Here is a 24,400-nt window from a genome sequence, read left to right as displayed (position 1 = left end):
TGCCAGCTGTCTTTTGACACATCACATTAACCATTTTCAGCTCTTTAATTGAGTCTTGCAATGCCTTTGAAATATAAAACGGTCTTCCTGATGTAAATTCAGCATGAAAAAGGTCTCTGAACACAAGTTGTGTAGCATTGTATTTGCAGACCTACAAGGCATATCTCAAATCAGCTTGATTATTAACATGGTAATTATTGCAGGATAAAACATTATTTGGTAGATTTGTCATTTATGATCATATTAATGAAGAAGATAACAGCTACAGAAGATAAGTTTTCATTATATCTCAAAATTGGATTTAATACATTGCATTCTCGCAAGGCAGCCCATAAAACAAGCCACTTCAGTGGAGAGTTATAATAAAACCAATCACATGTGTTATTATGGGCAGGTTTCTTGTGCCAAATATGCCTTTTTAGTTTCAAGCAAATATAGCAGAAACAGAAATTTAATAAATTAATGTCTCAGAAAGTAGGTTTTAACCCTATCTCAACCTTATTCAAACAGATATATGACCCCCATTTCTTTTTATAACAATTACTTATATTATTTCCTGTTAAGACAATTAACTTTAAAACCTGAGTTACTACATGAAAGGAACATATCCTATGACCTATTGAATCATCAAGAAATTAGACAACCCTCCAACAGGTACCGCTAGGAAGCAGAAAGCAAACATAAAAGCAAACATAAATGCTTTGGCGTGGGAAGACCACTGTAATAGAATAAGATGTATATAAGAATGTGCTACAGAAGGCCGGATGGGCATTGCCTAGACATTTTTTGTATTTACAATAATTTTTCCCCATAATAAAAAAAATGCTTTGGAATATAAAGAACAGGGAGAACAATTTATTTGGGAGCTTTCTGGAATGTAGATTTGGGGATTTATGGTACAATATATATTTATCACCTGAAGATGAAATACTGCTTTCACAATCAAATTCTGACAGTCTGGCGAATATTGGCTAATATACAGATGATTGACACCTCTTTCTGTTTGATGACTGGGGCAACATTACCATATTCCATACTCCTGACCACAGTGCAATGTTTTCAAAGCCTAGATTATCATCATGTCCATCCACAACAGGAACATTGCAACAGATGCTCTAATTCCAGGAAAACTGCCTCACAGGCTGATACTTCTGCCTCAATGGAACACAGGCACCCTATCTAGTGAATGAATAGTTGGTTGGTGCCCAATTCTCAACTCAAGATTAAGCACCTGTCATTTTGCATTCCCACTATTTCTTGATTCAATTACAGTCTTCTACAGGCTATAAAGTGTCACATTTTTTCTCATTCAATGCTTGTTCCCCTGTTATGTTGCAATGTTACATTATTACATGGGTGATCCCAGAAATTTTGAAATGTATCATGCTAACACCTCCACAATCAATCCATATTTTGCCTCCAACAAATCCACAACTATCAGTCTGACACAAGAACTAACTCCTATTGTGAATTTCTTTGGAAATTATGAACTTTTTGGATTCTCCAAGAAGTGGAAGAGGTCAGTTCTTCAAATACATGGAATTCTGCCAAGCAAATGCAAGAATAAGCACTTGATGAAGCTGGTAGTGCATAATGAAACCTTACAGAAAAATATGAACACATGTTGACTCTCCTTCATTATGACCACTCATTTTATATGCAGGTAGACATGTGAGCAACCTTCCATCAAGTGCTGCTGTCATGATACAGCTCAAATATGTATGCTCCAGCATGGGAGAAAACATCCCAGTAAATAATAAAGTTACTTAGGCCACGCATCGATACATATGTATCAGTAGGGAAGACAGAGAATGATACATGGCTGGTGCTTTTTTTTTTTTGTCCAACCAATAAAAGCCATAAAATTCAGTAACAGTACAGACTTTCCAGGATGAATGATTGATCCCACAGAGTTTATGTCTGTGAAAGGTGAAGGTTCTGCAATGGTTTGTGCTGTGGCACTGTAAACTGAAACAAACAATACAATCTTAACTGTCATTACAATAATTTGCACTGAGATTCACACATACATTTGGATCATATTTATCTCAGAACAGCCTATAAATGTAGAAAAGATCTTGTGAAAATCAGAATGGTTCCAACTCAGTTAACTTTGTGGACAACAGATTCTTTAGTTTTTAATAAGTAACATGTATCAGTTTCTTTCATCATGCAACAGTTTCACCATTTAACAGCAAGTCTCCTGCAGAATAGGTGACTATAATTAATAGGTATTAACATTAAGGGTCAGGCCATGCCATAGCTCAAACGGTTAGTCGCTGGCTTCCCACTGCAGCACCCAGGTTTGATCCCAGGTCTTGTCAAGTGGGATTTGTGGTGGACAAAGTAGCGCTGGGGTGGGTTCTCTCCGAGTACTTCGGTTTCCCCTGCCAATCTTCATTCCACCAAATTCTCCATCATCGTAATCGGCCGGGGCAGGTACAATAGGCAAATCAGTGACTGCCATGCCAAGTGGACCCAGTTGGACTCCACCCCCCACTAAGCAAAAAAAAATTAAGGATCTTTATTTTAATTGTGACTGTGGCTTGACCTAAGGCACTTAAATTACTGATCTTCATTGTGTTTCTAGTGCATACCACTATTTTAAGCAAGTTATATCATGTTAAATAAAAAGTAAACTTAAGCATCACACCATTAAGACGCATAGAGGAATGGTGGTTTAGTTCCACACATTATTAACCTCAGCACTAGATGGAGATTAGTGGTTAGCTTCACACGCTGGCCACTTTATATCCAAGGAAACATTACCAAGTGGACAGGAAGGTGGGTTGGGCCCAGAATTGCTCCTGGCAGCAATAAAGCCTCATTTCCTTGGTAAGACTGAAGCCTAGTTGCTATACCAGCTGAGTTATCCTGGCTATGTGAAAATAGTGCCATAGCTAATAGAGTACTAATCTTTAAAATTTAAATTACATAGAAGAAAGAGAAGGCAGCAGTTTCCACATTAATTTCCTGATGACATCTCCATGACTCATGCTGCCACTTCCGCCTCTGCCGGTTACAGGGTATCCAGTGTGAACATTCAACACCCCAATGCACTGGTTTTCTTTTTAATTTGCAGGAACAGTCTTGAAGGTGCAACTTCTTCTTGTGCTTGTAGGCTGTTGGTCTGATACGTGGTCACATTTTTTTCTATAAATGTTACTTCTGTGACATGTTTCAACTTGATAAGGTCATCACCAGGTAAATACTTTTACATAACTGCTGCACTGTATAGCTTTTTCTAGTTCACTGTTCTAAAACTCAGTTAAAACTAGTGTGGGAACATCCCACATACTATCACGCTATTTCTACAGTACTCACTTTTCACCAGAACGCACGCTAACCAATCAAATTGCTTCCAACGTTCGCATTTATACAGCGCTCACTGTATAGTCCACCTTCAGCATTCAAAATTCCATACGTATATGATTACATAACAAAATTATGCAGGCAACAAACAGAAGTCATACAAAATCATGATAATGAGAATGTTCACAACATCGGACAAGGCGAAGCCAGCCACGGAAAGTATAAGAGGCTTAAACTTGGCGGCAGTCAGGCATACGACTGTTCAAGTGAGTAGACTGCCGTGATAGTGATTACTACTAGAAATAGGGCCTAATCTGCTGTAAAATGCCTGGATTGACAGAGGCCTTGTATATATTGTATATAGAAGGAATAAGTGTGGATTTGTAAAGTATGTAAATACAAACAGTGGACTTATTAATACAGACTGACTGACAAATGATAGACCCGACCTCTCGTCAGAGAGGGTGCCCCAAATGGACAGGACAGCAACTTTCACAAAGAAGAAAACATCTGGTCATGAGCCCCAGCTGGGGCTCGACACCAAGACAGACAGACTGACTGACCGTCAGTTGTAACATGACTTTGACTCTGACTTTGACTTGAGTCCACCTTCAGATCATTACATGCGCTAGCCAATCAGCACTCAGCAAAGACCTAGGTATGTTGAGTGTCTTCTAAAAGAGGTCTTCTCACAACATGGTAATATCCAACCTTGGTTGGATACAGTAGGACAGAACACCAGTAATGACCAACCCTGGTCACAGGCACAAAAGTGTTAAAGTTGAACATGGATTAAATATATGCAAACTTTAGGGACAGAATTAAAGATATTTATACTAATGCTTCATACATAGCCTCTCTATAAAAAGGGTGATAAAACTGAAATCTCTAACTATAGGCCAATCTCACTTCTTCCAACTTTCTCTAAAATCATTGAAAAGATTATTTATAGAAGAATTTATTCTCATTTAAATAGGAATAATATATTGGCCAAGGAACAGTTTGGATTTAGAAAAGAATCATCTACTGAAATGGCAACATATAATCTTTTAGATAATATATTAACTTCTTTGGACAAAAAAGAATATGTGGGTGGATTATTTTGTGATTTACAAAAGGCTTTTGATTGTGTAAATCACAATGTCTTACTGGAAAAATTGAAATTTTATGGAATCTCGGGTTCAGCAATAAAACTAATGAAATCATACCTTGAAAATAGATATCAAAGAACGATTATAAATGATAATAATTTGAATAAAGTATCCTCTAAATGGATGATGGTCAAACATGGAGTGCCGCAGGGCTCTGTACTGGGACCACTATTATTTCTTATTTACATTAATGATTTCCCATCTTCCTTAAGAAAACTAGCTCAGCCTGTATTATTTGCTGATGACACAAGTATTATTATATCTAATTTGAATCCTGAAAAATTTAGAAGTAATGTTACCTTAATTTTTAATGAAGCAATGATATGGTTTAAAAAAAACTTTTTAACTCTAAATTGTGATAAAACACAGTTTTTACAATTTTTCCTAAAGAAGCATAGAGAAATAGAAATCCAAAGTACAATTACTAATACATTAATTACAAATATTAATTGTTCAAAGTTTTTGGGAATAAATATAGATAGTTCATTGTCATGGAAAAATCACTTAACTTTATTATCAGTAAGACTAAGCAAAGCATGTTTTGCAATAAGGGCAATAAAACCCTTTATGTCATTGGATACAATAAAGACGATTTATCACTCTTATGTGCATTCAATATTGAAGTATGGCATTATCTTTTGGGGTAATGCCCCTTTTAGTAAGAACATTTTTAAAATACAAAAAAGAATCATAAGAATTATGTCTGGATCAGGAAAATATGATTCTTGTAGGGAATTGTTTAAAAAGTTACAAATATTGCCACTCCAATCTGAATATATTTTTTCTTTGCTTCTCTTTGTTATTAAGAATAAAAATTATTTCAAATTTAATACAGAAATACATAATATTAATACCCGTTATAATTACAATTTACACTTACCCTTTACAAATTTATCAATTGCACAAAAAGGAGTCCTGTTCTCTGGAAGCAAATTGTATAATAAATTACCTTTGAATATTAAATCATCATCTGGAGAAATTAAGAAGTTCAAATTTTTATTGAGAAGATATCTCACTGAACATGCATTTTATAGCATTGATGAATTTTACCAAACTACTTCCCGATGAATATTTTTATAATACTTTATTAATAATTTATTTTTTAACACACGATTACATTAAATTATGTAAATGATTTCAGACTATTGTATGACTGTGACAGGTATATATGATATTTAACTGGTATGTGAGGCGTTATATTTATTGCTTATATTTATCTTGAAACTAAAGCGCATAATAATCTTTTGTACTTAATATATTTTGGGTGGAATTGTATATAGAAGATTCATGTTATTGATAATTTAAATTCTTTGTTTTAATTTGTTTGTATTTAATGAAATTGTTATCTACACTGTGTACTATTTTATATCGTTTTTATTGTTTATCTTGACTGTTTCAATGTTTGGAACTTATTTTAATATTATTATTGACATGTTCTATATCCAGGGTTGTATTTCAACCTATGTTTTGGATTTACTGAATTTGAAATAAATGAATGAATGAATGAATGTATGGTATACATGAAACCCATTCATAGTAGTTGAGCTAGTAGAGGAAACCTCTAGGTATTCTGATTTTCTGGATGTCCACTTCTTAAATTAGAACCTTTCTCTTGAAAAGAAAATCCTATTCCAAGTGCTGTAGCAAAGGTGACAAAGAACTTATTGGCTTCACTTCTGAGGAAATTTGGTGAAGCTATAACAATTAGTCAAATGCACCGCCTTGCAATTAGACGCATGATGGCTTCATGTTCAAAGGTCAGAGTACCCACCAAATCACAATCTCGCAAACATAGCTGTTTACAGAAAGAAAATTCACATAAAATCTAGAAACACAAAGAACTGATGTCTCATGTTTGACTGAAAATATCCCATAAATCGTATAATAGCCATTTTACTACATGCATGAAACCTCTGATAAGAAAATATACCATTAATAATCAATATTCTACTAAAATCATTTGAGTATATTCTAAGATGTAACTTACTGAGAGATACCAATTCAACTGCACCAACAGAAGAAATAGATTGCTTGTAATTTTTGGTACCCATACGTGAAAAATGTATGAAGTTTTTGTGATTATATTCTCAGATTTCTTACACACTGAAACTGAAATAAAGTCAATAATAATTTTTGGAGCATTTCCATCAGATTTCCATACCTCTCCCAATTCCCTTGCCAGGATCTGTAAGCCATTCATGTGCTACACACACATTGGACTAGGCCAAGGATATATTTATTATTATTTAATTGCAAAGTGGTTTTCACCTGGTGGCAGTGGTATTATAATAAGATGACAAATAACAAACCCTAAATTTCAGAGTACCATAATGAGGATGACTATTCATAATGAAATGCAAATGCAAAATATATATAATCCATAGATAATGCAAACCCAAAACTCTTGCACTCACTCAAGTTAAAACCAATGTATTTTACAATATGCGGCTACAGAATTAATGCCAGCATCATAAAGTAGGTTATTTTTGTTCACTGTGGGAATTTCTGTGAAAATAAAGAAATCACTTGAATCCTTTTATGAAAATTTACAGAGATTACCTAATGAAAACAATTAAAATCATATCAGTTGTGCCTATATAAAACATTTAATTCCACCCATTAGCAGGAACACCTGAACATCATAGCAATTCAAATATTTTTCTCCCCACATTTGTATTCAGCTGATGTCCACCTTCTTTCTCTTTGCATATGCCCTTTGGTCCAAGACAAGCCTTCAAATCTTAAAATATAGAAGATCCCTAATACAAGCAATTGAAGTTCTTGGAATGAAACTAGGCAGGGCAACAGATGGAAGAAACATACATGCTTCAAACAGAATTTAAACTCAAGATCTCAGCAATGAAGCACTTCAACACTATTTAAACCTCTGTTGTTCAGGAATAAGGATTTTAAATCCACCATTACAATGGTTGGCAGACATATTTAAATTTGGCAGTAACAGTAAGAGTCAGGGCACCCTGAGGATGGAGGCCATAGAACCCAATGAAACACTGCTGCTTATCTAGCACACTTCATGTTGTCACATCGATAACACCATAAGATACACTGCTGCCTGTTTCTTATCAGTTCCTTGCTTTGCGTACTCTTCGACCCTGAACATGGGGGGTGATATGTTCCTCTGAAATGTTGATTCCCCGCTCAAAATTAGAGGGCAGCACAAACCAGAAGCTCTACTCTGCAAATATACAGATGTTCGATCCAGCATAACATGACATTATAACCCAAAGACTACACACTAAACATAATAGTTCATAAGTAAAAGTAAAGTAAAGGTATTCCTGTAACAGGCCGTGGAGGCCCATAGGGTTGTGAGTTGTTGAGGTTCCCACCATTTTCTAGACAATCGGTTCATAGAGGGCGGCAAGGTTGTCACCCTTAATTTTTTTAATTCACTTAGAGGGGGGTGGAGTCCAACTGGGTCCACTCGGTATGGCGGCCACTGATTGGCCTATTGTGGTCTGCCCCGGGTGATTATGATGATGGAAAATTTGGTGGAATGAAGATTGGCAGGGGAAACTGAAGTACTTGGAGAAAACCCACCCCAGCGCCACTTTGTCCACCACAAATCCCACTTGACCAAGCCCGGGATCGAACCGTGGACGCCGTTGTGGCGTGGCCTTGTCAGCCTTAAGCGCTGGCCGCCCTTTACCCACAAGAATATTCCTGGTACTCATTTCTGCTAGAGACTGAGTCAACACCAGGGCCATAGTGCGGCAGGAAGATTAGGTCAATTGAAAAAATCCAATGACCTCATCAGGACTTGAACCTGCGACCTTCCGGCTTGTAGCATAGTGCCTCAACCAATTACACTACCGTGTGCCCCCAACAGTTCAAATATAAACAAAAACTACAAGTAAATGCATTACTTTCCAGTTCCGTTCTACGTTTTACCTCTATGTTTCCATATGGTAACACTGTGACAGAAGAAAAAGTGTCAATGAATTTTTGCAATACACAATACCATACCATATCTCAAAATATACTGGCTAAGTGAATGTTGAGAGAATCATTCTCGGATTAAATCACACTGCTCCCTTCAATTTGGCTAGAAGTTCTGCATTTGGAAATTAATCATGTTATCAGACCTATCAGAACATGACTTCCAATCAGAGAATACTTGATATTTCATTACAAATAAACCCAGTGGTATTACGAGCAATGACAGGGGAAACATCCACGCTCCAAGCAAGATTAAAACCGATCCCATACAATGTGTTCTTCGACACATTTACATCCAACCGCTTACCTCAGCAGACCTTCATCTGTTGGAAGAACTTTCAATGGATTCAAATGTGTGGAAAGTGCTTCCCTTGTGGAGTTACAAAGCGCAGCTAAGGGAACTTGAAACATATCAGGATCAACAACACTTGCCATGTCTGCAACGAAAAGGGCAAACACATGAATTTAAATTGTGCTAATATTTAATGAGGATACTGCTGCTATTCACTGACAACGTCAAAAGGCTGAAAACTGTTTTAAGAGACTTGTCAATGACATTGTGTCCAACATACCGTGTATTTCTTGTTGACCTGACAAAAACTCTAGAACCTCAACACCAGATCATGAAATCCTGACCACGGGTCTACGTATCATATCACTCTGCCGGCCACGATACACAGGTGCACTTGACGGCCAACATTCTTAAAACGCGTGCGCACGAGCTTAGGGTCCTTTATGCTTGGGAACATTTCGAACAAAAGCCCAGATAACGATCACAAAGCGAATGTTCTTTCTCTCGTCTCTTTTTTACTTTTAAAGTGCAGCCCGTCCGGAAATCGGTTTCTGCGTTGTTGCATCACGAAGTTCCGAGGAGCGTTGCCACTCACCTACGTCTTCCATTGATTTGAATAGTACAAGTTACGAAATACCAACAGTGATCCCCCTTAATAGGATAGAAGAAATCCCTAGTTGAAGTTACTGACGCTTATTGTTTTTTTTTAAATATATGTCGAAATGACTGTCAATCTGGCAGCGCTGGAAGAACATTATCATTGTTGCTAAAAATGTGCTCTCCAAGTCCTGACTTACGCGAATGTCATCGAACATATCCCAGAAGAAACTATCTTCTTGAAACTAGTTAGGGCGCCCCATAGCTGAAGCGGTTAGTGGCAGGCTTCCCACCGCGGCGGCCCGGGTTCGATCCCGGGTCTGGTCAAGTGGTATTTGTGATAGACAAAGTGGCGCTGGGGCAGGTTTTCTCCAAGTACTTCGGTTTCTGCTGCCATTCTTCATTCCACCAATTGCTCCACAATCACCCTCGCCTATGATCTTGGACTGGTACAATAGGCCAGAAGTGGCCACAGTACAAGGGACTTAATCCCACCCCACTAGCAATAAAAAAAATAAATCTTCATAAAACTGTATCTCCAGAAACATTCTCTATGGTGTACCAGACACACAACAGCCCCAATAGAGTTCAGGCGACTACCTGAAACACGTGAGAGATCAAGAGGAACAAATATGTATAATAAAATGCAGGTAAAGCCAAGCACAGTGGTTACGCTGTATTCGATCACTCTATCACAGGGATCATTGGTTCGAATGTCACTTGCAGCATGCATGAGATTCGGGGCTGTTCGTGTGTTCGTGTTCCCTGAAGAGGTAAAGGCGTTTCGATGAGCCGATCTCTCACCAGGAATCGTACAGAATATGTTAAAAGATTCACAGTGCCAGAAATTCATTCTGATGTTGAATAGGAACGAGGGTCTAACATGTGAAATCTCAAGCAGAAGGTAAAGTTAAGTTGTCTCTGTGCTTAACTAATTAGCACTAAACCATGAAGGCGTATTGGGGAACGGATATATAGATCCATATTTTCTTGACATCGGCACTATTTGGAGGTGAGTGGTCAGGTTCAACCCCCGTCGTTTTACACCCGGGGAAAGAGCCTCTAGTACCCATTGGATAGGAGGTTTGGTGGACCCCAGAGCCGGTCTGGACGAGGTGCAGAAGAGAAAATTCTTGACCCTACCGGGACTCGAACTGCGACCTCTCCGTTGTTCAGCCTCTAGCCAGTCACTATACCGAGAGAAATTTTTACCCATTAGTCCTCGATAATAGTTCCATCGAATCTGACTCACTTCACGGTGACTAACTTAATATCTTCTGCGTTTACTCGGCTGGAAAAGACCGGATTCCAGGCTGCGGACCTAAACGTGCTAATTTATTCTCTACCCGGATGTGAAGAACGCAAAACTTGAACAATGCCTACATAATCAAAGTGAGAATCCCTCAGGTAGTTAGGTCTTAAAACATATTTGGTTTATAACAGGAATTACTGTTCTCCGTGTTAAATAGTTCTTTGTAATTCTCACATTGAAAATGAAAACGAAATGTTTTTCTTTTGGAAATAAAAATTTTAATTCTGGAAAATTTTATGCATGGATATTTTAAAGGAGTATGTTGCTGAAGCGTTTATTGGAAAATATATTTTAAAAAGAATGAACCAGTCGGCTTTGTTGGGAATTATTGGTGACATTTTGAAAATATATCGAAAATAACTGGAATTGGTTCTATAGGCTGCACTTGGCCTGTAACACATTACCGGTCTCTACTCTCACTTTTTCCTTGATAACAAATCTGTTTGAAGTTAATGGAAATATTGAAAATCATCGCGAGCCACCGTGACAGTAAAATTCGCGAACTCATCACGGTATAAGTGCTACATACCTCATTGCTGATTATCACTGTGGTCGCCTTCAAAGTACTCCCCTTAGGAAGCTATGCACCGACGCCAGCGCAACACTTCAAAGCAATTTTGGAACTGATTTTGTGGAATGTCCATCAATGTCATCAGAATGCCAACCTTTCAACATTTCCTTTATCTTCGGGGGCAGAGAAAAGTCACTGGGAACTAGATCCGGTGAATGGGTAGGGTATTCCAGCACAGTCATTTGTTTACTAGCTAAAAATTCTCTCACGGACAGTGGTGCATTGTCGTGATGCAAGATCCATGAGTTGCTGGCAGTAAGTTTGCGTCGTTTCCGTCTAACTTTTCATGCAGCCTTTTAAGTACTTCAAAACAGTAAACTTGGTATGCCCAAGTCATCTAACCACACTGAGGATTCTGTCCACTGCTGCCATGGCAAGCAACCGGTGGCGAGATCGCGAACTTTACTGTCAGACCTCGTTCATATAAAGTGAACTTATTTTTGCCATCTAATTTGAGTGTTCAGATTTTGTGTGAATGAATTCATTTCTATTTCTATATTTAAGTCTGGGTTTAACATCACGTTTGTTATAATCACACATTATTCACTGACCGCCTGATCCGATATGACCCGCAGTGTTTCAGAATTCTACAGAAGATTAACAAAGTCAATATACATATTCACATATCAGTAGTAGCGATCATGGTGGCACGAATAAACACAAAACAAAAGAAGACGGGAAATATTCTCTGGGGCAGAAGTTTTCGTTGATAATTCTCTGTTAATTTACATGTATGTAATGAGGTTTTGTTTGCATTTTTAATTACTTGTAGCTTAAAAAATGAAATATGAGTCTGTATCCATTCGGATATCATGCCAGTTTGTATCCGAATAATTTGCAAGAAAATTTATTTGAAACATAAAATGATTACTTTAATGTAATTAGCAAGTGTGCTTATCGACGTATATATTTAACAATAGCATGGTCACGTGATCTTTCACTCAGGTTGATAGATGCTATTCATTTTCGTTGTATCATACATACTTCGCCCATTGAGAGGGCAAGTTAGCTACATAAAGAGGCCCATGTTTTCTGATATTCAGAGTTTCCTTTCCTGTAGAGGTGCATTTATATCAGAATTAATTTTGAAGAAAATATATATGCCTTCTTTATATGCTATAAATAATCCGACATAAAATGTTGCTTTGTGACATATTTTATTACACAAAAGTATAAAATACATTGTAATAAATTACAGTATAAGAACTGGACATGTTCATTCGTGAGACAATGGCAGTATTCTATTGACATGTCAGTACTGACACTATACCACAGGAAACAAAACTCCTGCTCGAATTCATCCAATGTCCCAGGAACAAAAGTTCTCCATATGTTACGTTCCCACGCCTTATCGGCCCCCTATAATAGGCGTACTTCAACAGACTGTATGATATGAGGCTTTCCCTAATACAGCCATATACCAGGATACCATCCAGTCGGGGATTCCCCGATTTGCACGTTTCCAGTACTGGTTGTATGAAAACGGTCATACTTCCGTTCTCGGTCGGTAAAGGAGTATGTAAGGAAAGAAATGTTAGTAAACACCATGCCTATCACCGTTGCAGCATGCTCACTGTGTCTAAATGATGCTAACTTTGGAAATGAATTCAGTTTTGCCTTCATTATATATTGAAAATAAAAAGGATTTTTGTTCTATGAGCCTGTAAACAAATGAACATTCTTATTTTGTTGAGATCCTAAATAGGCTACGAGATTCCTGACAATTTTTATATAAAATTTGTTCATAATTAATTTCAAATGATGATTCAATTTTCCTATATTTTATGAAATTATATTTTTTAATTTGGCAACGCTTAAGTCTGCTTAAATCATAATAATAACGTGCCACGTATATAATTGTATATAATGGAAAAAATATTTACTTCTTTCAAAAAGAATTCTGACATAATTATTTGCAGCTCTTAAATGAGCTCAGAAAAATTAAACGGAAACGAAAATATCTGAGATAATAAATAAGATTATTCCTCATCGTAATGCCTTTTGTTACCATCTTATGAAACTCTCGAGGTTTCAAGGATAATGGTAAGTTACAGAACTCTGATATCATTATAAAGCTGCTAACTGAAAATATTTTCTCTTCAGTAACATAAATGTTATTTCCTTTGCCATATTCTTAGTAATGCCACTTGTCATGTATTATATTTGATGTTATTACATGATGTTTTCGAGATCAGAATTTTCTCCACCGTAAAGGAATTCATATACGGCTGTAGCCATGTCGTCATAATCGGGCTTACTGCTTGCCCAAGACAGGGATCTCAGTTCTCCGCTCCCAATGTTGTCCTCGTCGGGGGCAGCCATGTCATCACCAGGGGTGTACCTCTCCCTCACGTCCTTCATGATGCAAGCTTCTAGCTTCTTATGCTACAGAAACAGAATACTCACATCGTAACATCATATTCTTACCATGCGGTATGTGTGGAGGTTAGAGTTATAGTGATCATGAAATCTTTTGTCACTTAACTGCGATTATGCTCTCTCTAAAAAAAAATCTTACAGTCATTTTCCTTAATATTCACCTAAATATTATCCCTTTATCCATTCTTCATCTTAGAAATGACCTATCTGGGCGACATGTCCCAAGAAAATGTTTTATTTCTGACATCTCTGTGTTCTTAGCTTATATTTCTTTACTTTGCGGTAATATCTAATCAGCCAAATGTGGTAAATTATTAAAACCCTCGTCATTCATGCTTTTATATTTTCTAATCCGTTAATTTGTCATATGGTCTAACATTTTCCTTGTAACTACTCTTTGAGCTATTTCTAGTAAGTTTCATTTCTGATATATGTATTTCCACTGTTTTTTTTTTTGTCTAGTGTTACAATTTTGTTACTGTGAGGTGTGCGTCTTTGGCAATGTGACGATAGTAATAAACGAAACAATGATTCATACGTAACTTCCCATGACCTGGTTTAAATAAATATTGTGTATTTTTATATCCTTTAATTTTAGCTGTGGTTTCTAAATAACGGAAAGAAACACTATTTATGAATAACAAATGAATTATTACGACTTACCTTGTAGCATCTGAAGAAAAACATGGGTTTCACTAGTTCTCGAGAGAGCTGAAACCTATCCTTTCTAGTCTCAGGAACACATTGCTGCAATTAAAAGCGACATTTAATTAACTCTTATTTAGTGAAATATTTTAGGACTGTAAGCAGGTTTTACCTTAGACAGAACCATATCTCTTTCTTACACATGTCTCTTACTCCAGATCTAAAAATTAAGTCGAAACATCCATCTACGTCTCATATTTAATTGTAGTCTTACAACTAAAAGCTAGAATGTTAATATACTGCATATTTTAACAATGTCCCATGTGTGGAAGGAAAAGAGAAATCCCAAAATTCTATGTTCAGTTTCAGACATAGTTTAATTAAATTTTAATAGTATACCGACCGCAGGAATATTAACACACGCAACGATAGAGGCACCAGTATATACACGTGCACACATGCAAGTAATTATAAGTTATTCGTTTCACAAGGGACATGACAGAGAAATAATTTGTCGAGAGTGAAATGTTTCTTTGGCGACAATAGTCAACGAAGAATAACGCGGGAGACCTCGAAGCTGAAAATAAATTGTGAGGTAAATTAAGTTGACATTCTATGAAATTTATGTAGTAAAGAACAACTTAGGAATTGAGTTCTACATATATATTAATAATTCTGACATGTGGGCTTATTTTTGTTAAATTATGTAGAAAATGTGCAAAACCCACGGAAAATTTTATGAAGCATAATATATATGTTTCATTTTTCTTTATGACTTGTTTTCGGAAACTTTTCGTTCTTAAAAACGGTCGAGATGCCCGCAGGAACGGATACAGGTGGTCATATGAATTGTTACGTTTTGTTTAACCCAGATTTAATCAAATAATATTTCTCTCACATATTTTCGTTACCCCCCCACCCCCACCCCAAAAAAAATTCAAACTTCTCTAAAATCCGTTCCTCTGTTCTTGAGTTGCGTGAGGATAGAAAGACAGACTTGGCGAGGATACTAAACGCATTGCTACAAATCGTCATTGAGAACGAGCTTAAAACTGGAAATTAAACTGTTCATTTTCCAAGAACTTACGAAGTAGGTAGAAGCTTCCGGAGGTGAAAATTTTGATGAAATGGAATATCGTCTCAACGACTATATTGTGGCCCGCTTCATTAGATGAGGTAGTCTGTTCCTCAGAAATTGTATACTAACCTACTAGACTGTAACACGGCCTCATAACCCAGGGGATTTTTTTCCCTTGGCACTACAGCCCCAGTGGGCCTAGGCCTACCTCCATGAACTTCTCCGTTCACTTCGGTTTTTCTAGATCTTACACATTTGGTAGGACTCCTTGGGCGGGTGATCAGCTCGTCGCAAGGCCTCTACCTGTACACAAACACAGAAAAACGCACACACACAAACTAAACATCCATGCCCTGAGTGGGATTCGAACCCACGATCCCGGTTTCCAAGCGAGCGAAGAGAGTACATGCCAACCCAGAGGATTACAACATGAAATTTCGACGCCGCAAAAACCTCAAATCTTACATCTGAATAATGTTAATATCTCTATACCCCAGTTTGGGCCCTGGCCGCTTCCTTCAGTTTCTTAATCCTATACAAAGTTCGTAGGACTCCTTTGGCCGGGGATCAGCCCGTCGCAAGGCCGCTGCCTACACAGAACAGTACAACCAGAAAATGAAAGCAGAGAGCTATGCCTCGAACGGGATTCGAAACCACGATCCTAGTGTTGGAGTGGGCAAAGACATTTCATTTCTTAGGCGACACTGCTACTGTGTTCGGCCATCTGAATAATTAGTCTTAAAACTAAAATTTACGAACATGATTTATTTTATAATAACAGATCTACTGAAGTAATTCTAAGGTCAGAAGGTCACAAAAGTCTATCCTAGGCGCGTAATTGAAAACCAGAAGACGAGTTATTCAAGAATATTGTCATATTCAAAACAAACCTATGTACTCCTGCAATCGGAAAACGCTTTGGCCTAAAAAATAATCAGGTGTTCTATGTTGTCTGTCAGCTTGCATTATTTACGTCAATAATCGTGTCGAGTTTCGTGGGCGTCTGTGTAAATATTAGCATTGTCCTGTAATTCTAGATATATGAACTTAATATTGTTCGTCTTCAAGGCAATTACATGGAAATGGGTACGGTCTGTCTTACTTAAAAATAGTTTCAAGTTATGAGATTCAAATTTGTTTCATACGGCAAACTGTTTGCAGAACTGGACGCCTTCAACCATGTCCTTCTTCAGTTCCTCTCCAACTGGTAGTCTGTTGATTCTTTCTGAAATCTTCTCAAAGTTGGGCTCCAAATTCTCATCCAACTGCAAATTAAAAAAAAAAAAAGATAAAGTAAAAAGTAAGTAAAAGTATCCCTGTAACAGGCCGTGGGGGGCCCATAGGGTGTGAGATGTTGAGGTTCCCACATTTTCTAGACAATCGGCTCATAGACGGCGGTAAGGTTGTCAGCCTCACACGCTGGCCTCCCATTACCCCCAAGAATATTCCTGGAACTCATTTCTGTTAAAGGCTGAGTCGACCCCAGGGCCTAGTGCAGCTGGAAGGATTAGGTAAATTGAAAAAAAAACCTCATCGGGATTCGATCCCGAAAAATATATTTTACAAAAATTCTTGTATTCTAAATTAACGCTAAAATTAAACTTAATTTACTGTTTGAAAAACGAACTTGTACTATGTGATGAAGGACGTCCTGAATACCAAATTAATCATAATATATCCTATGTATCTGTCAGAAGTGAAAGGTAAGATATATACACGTTACTTAACTTGATACAGGGCTTCCTCGCTTCTGTTCTCTTTTATAGTAGCCAGAATGTTATATCGATGAATTCTGCATTACTTCGCTAGGTGTAATTTTCATATGTTCCGTATTTTCGTATTTATGTACAGATTCAGCCGCAATTATAAATTGCAGTGGCCCGAATTTATGATTTACAGTCCCACTTGTCACAAAATGTGAAAGATAATCCTTTATTGAAAAATGCTGACTTCCTGCCACAGCCACTAGTCACAGTGCCTCTGTGTGGTTACGTTACCGGAAAATGTTGAGATGCATAAGAGTTATTATAATACGTAAATAGTTCTGAGCTCGTAACTTCTTTTGCCTCCTCTTTTGAAGGATTAAGCCCTCTTATATGTTTCTACGCAGAATTAATCTGAAAATTATTAATCTTACGAAGTTTTTAGGATTCCTTCGACAGAAGGAAGGGCTCAGCAGGGGATCAGCCCATCGCAAGGGCGCAACCTACATAGAACAACACAAACACAGAAAAAACGTAAACATACGTTATGCTTCCGGTGGGATTCAAACTCACGATCCCAGTTTTCGAGCGGGCAAAGACATCTCGTGAATTATACCCTTCAGCTACTGTAATTGGTTGATTCTGAAGCTACTAAGTCTCCTTAGTTCATTGTTCCAATTCAATTCATGACGTCCCATGACTGCTGATAAGATTATAGGTATTTCCTCGGTGCGTACTAAGCGAAAATTAAATTCATGAATACACAATGCACTAATAGTGCGTCTAATGAAGGAACGGTTCATTGTTTTTCAACATGTGGGTGGCGGGGATGTCTTGCAATGGTCGCAGAGTATCAGAACACATAGACCCCTCCATAGCTCAAGCGGTTAGTCGCTGGCTTCCCACCGCGCCGGCCCGGATTCGATCCCTGGTCTGTTCAAGTGGGATTTGTGGTGGACAAAGTGTCAGTGGGGCTGGTTTTCTTCGAGTACTTCGGTTTCCCTGCCAATCTTCATCCCACCAAATTCTCCCTCATCATAATCACCCAGGCCAAGTACAATAGGCCAATCAGTGGCCGCCGTGCCGAGTGGACCCAGTTCGACTCCACCCCCACTAAGCGAATTAGAACATTATTATTATTATAATATGCTTCATTTCGAAAAATTATCTCTCTAAAATATATTCTGCTTGCTTAAAAAATAAATACATGGATATTTAATACATTTTCGCCTATCTCATTAAAGCAGGTAAGCCCCAAATTCAAATTGGCAACAATACTTATTGAAATCGGCTACCATTAGCTAGTAACTCGACCCTCGACAGACGGTCAAGTCAACAATGTGTTCAAGCAATATATCCTCTTTAAGTTCCCGCTTTCTAATTCGCATAATATTGCCTGATCGTGGATAAAGTAGAGTAAAGAAGGATTGTAGCGCGCATGCTTCAGTTAAGTATAAAGACTATTTAGTCTTTGAAGGAATTTGATTATTTATGTGTGGCTGGTTTCACTGTTTCGAATGTTTTTAATGAGAAATGCTGATATGAGAAAATGCGCACGGGCCAATTTGGTTAACAAAGGAATGACCGAAAAGGGCACGTATGTTGAATTCTGAAGAATTAAGAAGCTCAGATCTCTCACAAAAAGACTAAACAATCGCTACTGTCACAATATAATTTAATACATTCCTGTCTGGGTTGTTGACTTTTATTCTTTCAAAAAGTAAATTCCACCGCTGGAACGGTTGAAATTGGAACTAACGTTTATAAAACACTGTAGTTATGAATGAATGGCTAAGAACCCTATTGAAGTCTCCTAGATTATGGCACAATGCTGTCTTGTGTTTATGTACCGACGTTTCGGAGCAGCATACTTCATTGTATCAGTTACTCTTCGAAACTGGATCACTTATATCCTGAAGTTGGAGAAGTATATTCCTCCAAAACGTTAGTACCCACTACACGGCAACAGTGTCTTATCGCCATGACTATGATATGAATTTTCGTCACCCTTGCTTGTTTCAGACCTCTTACAGTGGCAAAGTTGCTAACTTCCGCGTAAAAGCAGTAGAACTTAATGAATGTGTAATCATTGTGCTCTCATACTGACGTGTGTTCTGGGTTACTTCCATACACGTCCTGCCTCGTCTGGTACGGCGCCGCTTAGGAATAAGAACTTCTGAAGAACTGATAACTTACGTAGCCGAGTTCCTGCATCACACACGTCACATTCCTTATCTTGCCGCTGAGGCGTGACGTCAGAGTTTCCAGTTGTCCTCTGATGTCGAGATCTCTCTGTGAAACACAGGACAAGATCTGTGAGTCCCCTCTTCACACTCAGCTAATGTCATTCAAGACGCAAGCATATTACAGGAAGCTTCTGGGTCAAGAGTCAAGTCACTGGTTCGTAAAGTCTAAATTCATGAAGTTCTGTAAAATTCATGATTTATTTAATCCGTCTTGCAGTGCATACATTCATTTATCTCCTTCTTTCCCTCGCACTACATGTTTCGGCATAATAATGCCATCTTCAGGTGCTTACTTGTCCACGTCAAACCAGTTCATTGCATGCCATGNTGAAGGAGTGCTCCAACAAAGGAGAATGGGCGTGACTGACGTAGTGAGGGGCGACGTAGCGATGTGGTATCCTGAACAATTTTAATATTTTTAACGTTTGACAATGTATATGATAGATACATATTTTAGTTATTTTAATGTGTGAACATGGCATGCAATGAACTGGTTTGACGTGGACAAGTAAGCACCTGAAGATGGCATTATTATGCCGAAACATGTAGTGCGAGGGAAAGAAGGGGATAAATGAATGTATGCACTGCAAGACGGATTAAATAAATCATGGACTTAAATCAGTGCAACAGGACGCTAAAATATAACATTCTGTAAAATTGTAAAACGCTTATTACCAGTGAAATGACAGAAGTAGACCTTACTATGTAGTGGCAATACGTCCCAGATTTTCGAAGACAGTCCCCGAAAAGTCCCGGACTGATTTTCCACCGATTTGTTAGAAAAATTAATGTAATTTGAAAAAGAGGAACCGCGAAATACTTGGAGCAGCGAGCTATGTATCAGGCGGTGAAGGCTTCGGTACCAGAACTCTCGGCATTACTAGTTTTTCGGACTTGTCCATCGTCCGGTATTCTAGAAGCTAGAAAATACAAGTGATTTAGGTTAGCTCTTTCTAAGGGACATAACAGAGTAGGTGTCTTCTCTCCACCCCCCCCCCTGCCTCATCTGTGGAGGGAAACAGATCCGGTTTCCGAAACATTGTGTTTTCTAGCTTCTACAATACCGGACGATGGTTAAAGTCCGAAGACCCAGTTACTCTGAGTATTATTAATTAAATTTAGCTTATTACAATTCGGCAGAATTCTTCATCCTTCCTCCGACTTCCACCAGTAAATTTCGGATGGTTGTCCCCGAAAATTTAAAGAAAAAACATTATCATTCTACCTTAATAAGTACCAGTCTTAGGGTTCTTTATGAATCCGAACGGTGAACTTAATGAAATAAGGAACTGAAATACATAGCAGAAATACTTTTCGTGAGGGCTCTTTCAGGTTGTAAACTAAACGACGATATAGTAAAATAATTCAGAACATTACATATCAATAAAAAAGTAAAAGTTATCAGAAAATATGGTTAAATATTTGGATTGAATGCTAATGCTGTTATATCAATATCAACCTGAGAATGGAAGATCGCCCGGCAGAAAGATGGAAGAAACAGTTTTGAAGCTCCTAGCCGGAACAGACCAAGAGCTCAACCCGAAATTTTGATGACTGTAACCTTAGAATTAAATTACATTTAGCAGTAAATATATTTCATTTTGTCTCATTATCATGAAACATTGTTAGATTTAGTTTCAGAATTATATTTTCAGGTTAGTAGTCCGGTGCTAGGAGATGAGCTATGTTATTCATTTTGAGTGTGAACTCTCAGTTTTGTTGCAGACCAATATCACTCCCACATACTCTCGCGGTTACAACTTTGCGAGCATTTTCGGAGGTAATAGGAAGACCCGAACGCTGTTTATCTATCACACAAACCGTTTCTTAAAGCTCTACGGCACGTTTCAAACAGCGCTCTGTGTTTCGGGATGGATTTATTCTAGACGCCTAAATGTATCTGCAACTTGCCCATAATTTTCCTTTTTCTTACTTGTAAGAAGGTTTATTTAAAAAAAGTAGCGAGTGCTGAAACATATCTGAAATTATTTATGGGTCTTTGTAGCCTAAGCATAGGTTTTGATAATAATAATAAAATAATGATAATAATAATAATAATCGAAAATATTGTCGATGTTATCCATTTTTCGAGTTTAGGAACAACAACTGTTAAACTTTACGAAACTGTTATTTCCAACATTTCAATTTAGACCCAACTAGTAACTTTTATGTCATTAGCCAAGCTTCATAACATCAAGATGGCTTACAAAGTTAAGGTCGGGCAAGGCACAGTGAACTGAAGCAAGCAAAAATAATAACCTTCATCAACCAAATATCAGTAGGTATTCTGTGTCGAGTAAGAAGTTATTTTCATTTCTCTGAGGACGTCATACAGCCCTGCGACCACAAGGTATATGTGTTCACATTCTGTGTTGGGGTACATTCACTGAAATATGTGACTTTTTTTTTTGTTTTCCCCTTGTATTATTCATTTCCTTTTAAACACATTTAATTTTTTATTGTTATGTACACGGTCGTAAGAGCTACATCTATAGATACGCCCATATAATTAAAGAAACAAATAAATAAAATTGTTTATAATATATTGTTGTAATTTGCTTAATCATTCATGTAAAATTAACCTCAATTTTACTAGATACCCATATACGAAATGTCCTGACAAAGAATCAATTCAATTTCAAATTGATAAATTTCACCAAACAGATCGAAAATCATGTTGAGTTCACATGTTATACTTTACCGAAACTCTCTGGCTGGATGAGTAAGACACTGCTCCAGGGTAGAAAGGAGACTGGAAATAGGGATTTGGCACTGCGGGGTAGACGCCCTGGTAGGACAGAGCTTGGGGGCTGTACAGAGAACCACCGGGCACAGCAGGGTAGTAAAAAGGAAATTGCTGGGGGTAGAATCCTGCAGGCCTGTACTGGGGCGTAATTGCAGGGTTCGGCTGCGCGTATCCGCCCAGGAGAGGATTCTATTAAAAAAGAAAAAAGAAAAATCAGTTTCAATGTTTTAATCATATTCGTTTGTTTCACAAATGTAGAATAGCTAAAGGTAACATTGCAAGATACTGAAAGATGAGAAAATGAAGAACAACTTTACCTTTTACCCACATATGCAACATAACCCAACCATCTCATATTACTTAATTTGATCAATCTAATAATATACTATGAGAATACAAATTACGAAGCTCCTCTTTGTGTAATTTTCTCTATACTGGTGTTTCCTTCTCTTCTCTAATGCACGCATATTCTCCTCGGTATTTTGTTTTCATACATCTTCAATTATTTTCTTCCCTTAGGGCGTTAGATCAAGTTTCACGCCCATATAAAAAGATATGTGAAATCAGAAGCTATTATTTGCATGTTTTAACCCATAGGTTTACAAAGAGAAGACGAAGTAATAAGGATTCGGAATTGATTGACAGAATCAATGAGCTACCAGAATATATTCAGTTTCGAAATAATGTCCGTGACAATTCACTCACCTGTTGCACTGGAGACCTGAAGCCTAGAATGGCTTGCTGTAGCCTAGTAGCGTCAAATGTGGGTGGAACAGGGCCTAGCAGAGGTTTCCTCTTGTCTGCAGCGTCCGCTGCGGCAGGGGCGGCCTGGCCGGGCGCTGTTGCGGACACGCCTGCGCACTTGGCGCACGCAGCTTTCATCTCCTGCCTCACTTCCTTCACTACGTCGGAACCGAAGCAGCTCTCGTACACCTGCACATTGCATGTCAACACACCGTGACTTCAACGGTTCTATCGTCTGTAATGTGACGCCGTGTGCTCTGGTGAAATCTACCGACGTTTCGGAGAACATACTGCCTCCGTCATGAGAGTCTGAGAGTAAGCCTAGCAAGCAACATGTAAAGCACAGGCACTAAACAGAGTGCCTCAACTATTACAGCTTTTTTTTTTTACATTTTATCGATATTACATAGTATCATGGTCTCATTAATTCAGTACACTTCTAAGTCATGTCAATGAGAAACTGATAGAAGAATTATAAAACAAAAAACAAACTCCGTGGCCTCTAGTCCGCAAGCGAGCTATACCGACCGAGCGACCGCCGCTTGTCAGCGAAGTTAATGCCAACTTATGCGGATAGAGGGTGTCACGTGGTCAGAGCAACGGATCCCCACGGCCGTTAATCTCGGTTTTCTAGATGGGAGATAGATGAATTATACGGAACATTAAGCCCTAGCGCCATTTTGTCCACCACAATTTCCTCCTAGAAATTCCTGATTTATGGTGCGGCCTCAGTGTTTCAGTTACAACGATTATAATTGTTCCATATTTTTATAAGACGTCTCAGGCCTCGTCTAAAATTCGACTATACACAATGTATCTATTGATAATGGAACCTCGGAATTCTATTTTCATACATGATTTTGTGTTGTTATAGTCACCTATTTTGATAGCTTTAAACTATTACGTTATGGTCAGCTATACCGAACCTTCAGATGTTCTTAAGAAATGCATTCTGACATCTTCATTCGTTGCATCTACTCTTTCCTCGAGTCCAGCATTCGGATCGATATAAAATCACTTATATAATTAGGTTAACCGTCGCCAAAACAAAGTGATTTATAATCAATAAATATTTTACAATTGACTCTTTATTTCCTACAAGAAGTAGAAATAAATGACCGTCTCTATGGTTTAATGGTCAGAGTTCCTGGTTACAGATCCAGAGGTCCAGGGTTAGATTTCCGGTGCCACCAGATTTTCTGAGAAGAAGTTGGTCTGGAACGGGGTCCACTCAGCCTCGTGAGGATAACTGAGGAGGTATTTCAAGGAAATAGCGGCTCCGGGTCTAAAAAAAACCCGAATTTAACGGCCGTGGGAATTCGTTGCGCTGACTACACGACACCCTCTATCCATAAAAGTTGGCACTAACTTCGCCGACAAGCGGCGGTCGCTCGGTCGGTATAGTTCGCTTGCGGACTACAGGCCACGGATTTTGTGGTTTGTTTGTAGTAGAAATAAATGTGCATTTGTAAATCACTTTGTTATGACGGCCGCTAACCTAGCTACGAGTATATACGTTAGGGACACGCAACAGTATGCACACTGTGAAGATAAAATCAGTTCTCTGTTATCATTCTATACATAATTTTGGTAACGTCAGCTTTTGGCAAATTTCTATGACTATGGGTTTAAAGGTTCACATCATTGTTGAAATTTATACAGGG

The 24,400-nt window shown here is 38.0% G+C and overlaps 1 protein-coding gene and 2 long non-coding RNA genes across 4 annotated transcripts in view; 1 reads left to right on the top strand and 2 right to left on the bottom strand.

Annotated features, from left to right (window-relative positions):
- Nucleotides 1-24,400, top strand: part of LOC117282048 — a 38,260-nt gene that overhangs the window by 1,315 nt on the left and 12,545 nt on the right. Inside the window, exon 2 of the long non-coding RNA XR_004512637.1 lies at nucleotides 3,083-3,204. This is a non-coding gene — a long non-coding RNA (uncharacterized LOC117282048). The remainder of the gene's footprint in view (nucleotides 1-3,082; nucleotides 3,205-24,400) is intronic.
- On the bottom strand, nucleotides 1,087-9,167 carry LOC117282047. The gene is made up of 3 exons (XR_004512636.1): nucleotides 8,996-9,167; nucleotides 8,731-8,860; nucleotides 1,087-1,968 (listed from the first exon to the last, which is right to left on the bottom strand). It is a non-coding gene; the product is annotated as an uncharacterized LOC117282047 (long non-coding RNA).
- Nucleotides 12,545-24,400, bottom strand: part of LOC111875643 — a 30,028-nt gene continuing 18,172 nt past the window's right edge. For both annotated transcript variants that reach the window (XM_033750158.1, XM_033750157.1), the window contains exons 3-8: nucleotides 22,698-22,925; nucleotides 21,948-22,181; nucleotides 19,197-19,292; nucleotides 16,443-16,562; nucleotides 14,238-14,321; nucleotides 12,545-13,580 (exon numbers count right to left, since the gene is read on the bottom strand). In XM_033750158.1, the coding sequence (XP_033606049.1) occupies nucleotides 13,368-13,580; nucleotides 14,238-14,321; nucleotides 16,443-16,562; nucleotides 19,197-19,292; nucleotides 21,948-22,181; nucleotides 22,698-22,925 (975 nt within the window). In that variant the 3' untranslated portion in view covers nucleotides 12,545-13,367. The remainder of the gene's footprint in view (nucleotides 13,581-14,237; nucleotides 14,322-16,442; nucleotides 16,563-19,196; nucleotides 19,293-21,947; nucleotides 22,182-22,697; nucleotides 22,926-24,400) is intronic.

The sequence above is a fragment of the Cryptotermes secundus genome, unplaced genomic scaffold (assembly GCF_002891405.2).
Source record: "Cryptotermes secundus unplaced genomic scaffold, Csec_1.0 scaffold297, whole genome shotgun sequence".
Taxonomy (NCBI): domain Eukaryota; kingdom Metazoa; phylum Arthropoda; class Insecta; order Blattodea; family Kalotermitidae; genus Cryptotermes; species Cryptotermes secundus.
Note: the sequence above shows the minus strand (reverse complement) of the source record. Positions and strands in the feature narration are given on the sequence as shown.